A 6,000-nucleotide genomic window follows, 5' to 3' on the forward strand; every position below is an offset into this window, starting at 1 on the left:
CATTCACTTGAGCTGGCATGGACCCTACAAGTGTGTAGACAACCCCACTGAACATTTATGCAGACACTTAGAGACATAGAGAGCCAAGCCTTTCGGTGACAACACAAGAAGCTTTGTGGAACACTTTCAAATCAAGCTGGGATAACATGAGTCATCAGGTTTTGCTCAAACTAGTGGGGTCCATGCCAGCTCGAGTGCATGGTGTCATTAGAGCAAAAGGGGGACATACCAAATACTGAGATATTCTGAAATTCATGGACATTTTTCAAAGATTCAACTTTCGTCGCTAACACTAGCTAGCTGATGTTAGGGCAGTACAGTATGCAAGGTGCAACCTGTAGGAATCAGCCGTTTTTACATTTTTTTTCCATAAGCGGGCAACTACCAAGACTCTTCATGGTGACCAAGCACGGACACCACGTGATACCAGTGGCGTTATACTATTGGCTGACAAACCAACTCAGAATTCTTACACAGATATAAACAAAACAATCAACCATTTTTTCTCTATTAGTGACAGACAGACACGTGCTGTCTACTAGAATTTCCCATCAGGCTCAGACTTAAATAACTCCTATTAAATATCTGATGATTTTCATAATTAAAGCCCATTGGTGAAGAATGTTTTTCAAATGACTTTGACACTTAACAATATTTTATAATATTTATTTTAAGGAAAAGATTCTGCACTTTTCTACAAGCTCTGTAGATGTATTATTTAAATACATATATATCATTACTTTTTGAACAAATTCAAAATGAAAGTATTTTGACTAGTGGTCACAGACTTTCTAAACCCTACTGTACATGCATATAATATATATACTGAATAATATTCCTCACAGACTTTGTAATACTCCCCATCACAGTAGTATGTCTACATTACGCTCCATGCTGTAATTTGAGGAAGTGAAAGGTGTAAGATTGTGCTCGTATTGATTACACAGACACAGAATATGTAATATACTCAGAGCAATTTCTTTGTGGTTACAGGTTTGATCATCGATGCCTTTGGAGAGCTGAGAGACCAGCAGGAACAAGTCAAAGAGGACATGGAGGTGAGAGTGGATTTCATTCCCACCTATATTGTAGTTGTTAATCCATGGAGTGCCAAGGAGGTCAGGTGGGATTGAGGATGGGGGTTTTATCCTCTGAAGGAACATAATACGATCTAGTGACTTTATTTCTATGTATATCCGTATGAAGCTAAAAGCTACAATAATAAAGCATCTACAATATTTTAGCTACTGTATAAGTTAAAAAGTTAACTAAAAATAAAACCATATTACTATCACATTGTATTAAGTGCTATACTGTATGTATATGTATATATAAATATCGATCTAAGTTGTAATTGAGCATTTGACTAAAACCACCACAGTACTATAACAAAGACATGTAAGAAATTAATTGAACAATTTTCTTAAATCTCCATATGATCATACTCAGTCTGGTATATTTTACAGACTGTAAGGCCCTTAACTTTAACATGTATGTTAAAAAAAATTAATTCCTTTCCTTTCAGGACATTTTATGTTTAGACATGTGGCCTACTTTTTTGTTTTTTGAGCCCTCCATCTCTCATTTAAGGAGCAGTCAGTCAGGCAAGATGAAGGTCAGAGTGTACTTTTGGTGATTTATTTTATTTTGGTCCTGAAGAGATTGCATTGACAGGGGTGAAGCAGTATTTAGTTTCAAATATTAGTGAATTAAAGTCTAATTTAGGTGAAGACCTGAGTCTCACTTAACCTTAACTTTTTTTCAGAAAGCTTAGAAGACATTAAACGATGGTCCTCAGGCTGAGTAGTACTAACAACTATAAAATGTCCTTTTCATTATTGTATTGCATAAATGTGGAGCAGATGCTCTGTGGAGGACTGAACCTGCCAAAATCAGAAATAAATAAATAAATGATTCAATAAATAAATAAATATGTCATTAAATGCACCAAAAATATTTTTAAATAGATGTACAGTAGGCATTATTTAATAAAAAAATGTGAATTACTGTAATAGATATGTCTTTATTCAGCTTTGCATTCAACTTTTTTTTACCTTCCCATTTCATTTTCAATTTTATTTATTAATTAATAATTTTTTATATATACATTTATTTCTGTATGTATTTGCATATTATTTACCATTTGTATTGTCCCCCTCTTTATTTCCACAAACCTATTTTTTTACTGGCTGCTATTTCTTTATTTATTTATCATTTAGTGCTCTAATTATATTTTCATTTTCTGTTCTTAGACCAAATGTTTCATCTGTGGGATCGGTAACGACTACTTTGACACAACACCTCACGGCTTTGAAACTCACACCTTACAAGAGCACAATCTGGCAAACTACCTGTGAGTATTCCACTTTCCAGCATTTTATATTACTTACTTATTATAGACTTGATTTATTTCATTTTATCGTCATGTCTCACCAGCATGTTTTGCCTCTTCTTCTGTAATTTAACCACGTGATTGATGGCTGTAGCACATATCCACAGCATCAGGGCCAAAGTCACTAATAGCCCCAGCGATCCAGAACATGAGCTCCCTTCAGGTATTCTTTCCATCTGTCCCTGTGTTTCCCGTGCACTCCCTGCTTATCCAGCGTTGCTGTATCATGCCCGTGACAATAGAAAGTCGCAGTCAATTTGCGCTCTCAGTCAGCTGGCCTGAGGATATGAGAGCGACCTCATTATGTTGCTTCATTACTATTTAATGCCATGAACTTTATTGGAAAATAGGTTTGTGATAGCGTGCTCTCATACAGTATTCATCATGATTTGGCAAGCTGCGATGCCCACGGAGATACAGCGGCACGCTGCCATTTACACTTGATTTGGGAAACAACAGGTGATTCGGTGATGGAGATGGAGATTGGGTAGTGTTACTTTGTTTGACGCTTGCGTCATAAATTGTCTCCTGGTAACACAGACTGTGACATTTCCTGTTTTCTCTCCTTTCTGTTCTGTGTTTTAACTGTGATCAGATGATCAGGCAGCAGAATGTGAAAGATTTTTGGTCTGACATTTTTCTTTTGTCTCACTGGCCTTTTTTTTCAAAAGGTTTTTCCTGATGTACCTTATCAACAAGGATGAGACAGAGCACACTGGCCAGGTACAGCATTACTCTACACTAATGACCTTTCTCTGAGGAGTCTACAGCCAATCAAAAACAAGGAAGCAATTACTATACTGTCACTGACAGAGATAGTGTGTGAATGACTCAAGGGGAATATCTAATTGCAATTTGCCTGAGCAATATTGCTGTTGTTGCTGTGTTTCCTTTGTTTATAAACTACAGACCTGTTTTCATTGTCTACTCAATATTAAATAAGATATGATTGTATCAAGCATTATTACAAACATGTTGTGAAAAAGCACTTCATAAATGCAAGACTGGGTAACAAAATCAAAGACCTCAATATCGATATTGTGACAGTATTGTAGAGATGACCATTTGTATTAACACAATGAGATTTTTGATCAGTAATCACTTGTCATGTAGATATAATGAGGCAGGAGCAAGTACTAGAACAAGTAGCACAGTCTGGGAAGTTCAGAAAATGACATCACTTTACTTTAATAGAGCCTTTCAAAACAGGAAAAGACAACACTTATGCCAAATCACAATATAATGAAACCATAATACAGGATGATATATAGTTTCATATCACAACATAATATTGACATATTGCTTATCCTTATCTACAACTAAGGAAATAGCAGTGTTGTATAAAGTACCCAAAATACATACTTGAGTCACAGTAAAGATATTGTGTTAAAATATTACTTTGGTAAAAGTGAAAGTCACTTATACAAATAGTACTGGAGTAAAAGTCTTAAAGTGTCTGATGTTAAATGTACTTAAGTATCAAAAGTACAAGTGAAAGTAAATTATACATATATTTACATGTATTTAGTTCTATATACTATTGGTCGGTCGATTATTGGCCTGGCCAGTTAAAAAAGATCAGATATTCAGCATTTTTCTGATTACTGCAATCAGTGTTTTTTGTCAATCGATTGTCGATAAAATAAGTTAATTTAAAAATGACATAAGTAGTGACGTTATTAAATTAATGTAGTGAGTAAAAATTGGTGGAGTGTAAGTATAAAGTAGCAAAAAATGGAAATACTCAGATAAAGTACAAGTACTTCAAAATTTGACTTGTCTGTAATTGTGATGTTTATATATTTTTATATATAAATGATTAGTTGTTCAGCCCCAGTCTCAGCGTATTTTTGTATAAATGTCCATATCAAAGACCTGCATTATTTCTAATGGCCAGCAGGGGGCAACTCTACTGGTTGCAAAAAGAAATCCAATTGTATGTAAGCTTACGAGAAAATTAACTTCTCAAATAATAAACTTCTCACTTGAGTTATTACCTCAGTAAACAGTTTCCTAATGAGTTTATCGTATCAACCGCTAGTTTCAAGTCTTCAATCCAGCATGATGTTCATTTTGTAAATTATTATGTCATTTTGATTAACACATCAATGTCCATCCATGTGTGTCTGCCTCCAGGAGTCCTATGTGTGGAAGATGTACCAAGAGCGCTGCTGGGATTTCTTCCCAGCTGGAGACTGCTTCCGCAAACAATATGAAGATCAGCTTGGATAGAGCAGATGCATCCTCTTTACCTCTATCCCTAATAAGTGGGCTGCTGGAACATGTAGTCCTACACACAGCTGCAGGACTACAACACCACACAGTCACCCCACAATTGTTTCAGACTGGCCTGAGGAGAGACAAAACAGAACTACTTTTTTATCTTAAAAAGAGAAACGTCTGCTTCTCACGTCAGGTGTACCCGTGTCACCGTCGGTACAGTGCCAGTCTACGGGGAGATGACCTGTAACTTGTCCGGACATTTTGGTTCTTTAGTTCTGGGACTCGTTTTTTGACAGCGTGTTGCCTTTTACTCCACATAACCCCAAATCATTGCACAATTTTTTTTTTGGTCTTTTTGAGAAACACTGGGTTGTGTGGGGTTATGGGACAATGTGTCAGTCATATTATGCACAAGAACCCAAATTCAATATTTTAAGAATGTTGAACCTGAGACTTAATGCCAAAATAAAAGAGGGGGAGTACAGTAGATTTACATAGTGCGCAAATATGTGGTATGGGGAAAGTTTTTTGTTTTTTTCAGATGTTGTAATCTTGCATATTGAGATGATGTTTTAGAATGAAGTGGCAAAAAGGTTTATTATATAAGATTTAAAAAAAAATGCCTAATTTTTTTCATGAAGTGCCTTACAGTACTGTAACTACATTACAATGAAGCTATGCAAAACTTTTGTTTTTTCTTTATTGTATGTAAGTACAGTAATTTTTCTGGAGCAGTAACAAGTAGCTGTCCAGGCGTGTAGATTGTGGCTGGACTTTTTCATTTCAACATGGAAGAACAGCATTGGTTTGACTGGACGGATTCTTTTTTGCTGAATGCAGCATAACTGCAAAATGTTCAAGGTACAAACTGTAAAAATGACACATCAGAATTTACTGAACACCTTCAAAGACGAGAACAAAAATTCAATTGCTATTGTATGGCCATTTGTATGTAGTAGCTTTGCTGATCTGTGCATTTCTTTTGATGGGAAAAAATAAAGAAATCAATGCAAGAAATTGTAATCACTCGTATTTGACATTCTCCGCAAAAAAAAAAAAAAGTCACAAAGTTGCTGCATGTCCATTTGTTTATGTCTACTTCCCCATGAGATCATGTGAGAGGGATCACATGTGAGCCAAACTTCAGTCTGTAAAGCCATGAAACCAGAGCACTGAAGCCACGCCCCCGCTGCAACACAGAGCGGTGTTCACTCTTTGTTCAAAATGTATTCAAATTAAACGAGTCGTGTGTCCCAATTGCACCAAATGCAACACTGCACTTCCTGAGGTACTTGTCAATAAACCTGCCAAGTGTGAAGTTGTTTGGATGGACGGTTCTCGAGCTATACGAATGACATACTGACAGATAGAGATTCCTTGCTTTA

The 6,000-nt window shown here is 36.0% G+C and overlaps 1 protein-coding gene across 5 annotated transcripts in view; it reads left to right on the forward strand.

The window, feature by feature from the left end:
- Positions 1–5,626, forward strand: part of LOC311274225 (ryanodine receptor 3) — a 114,662-nt gene extending 109,036 nt beyond the window's left edge. For all 5 annotated transcript variants that reach the window (XM_084381716.1, XM_084381717.1, XM_084381719.1 and 2 more), the window contains 4 exons: positions 994–1,058; positions 2,253–2,353; positions 3,064–3,115; positions 4,529–5,626. In XM_084381716.1, coding sequence (XP_084237842.1) covers positions 994–1,058; positions 2,253–2,353; positions 3,064–3,115; positions 4,529–4,624 — 314 coding nt within the window. In that variant the 3' untranslated portion in view covers positions 4,625–5,626. The remainder of the gene's footprint in view (positions 1–993; positions 1,059–2,252; positions 2,354–3,063; positions 3,116–4,528) is intronic.
- The last annotated feature ends 374 nt before the right edge of the window (positions 5,627–6,000 follow it).

Source organism: Pagrus pagrus, assembly GCF_965226575.1.
Source record: "Pagrus pagrus genome assembly, chromosome: 18".
Taxonomy (NCBI): domain Eukaryota; kingdom Metazoa; phylum Chordata; class Actinopteri; order Spariformes; family Sparidae; genus Pagrus; species Pagrus pagrus.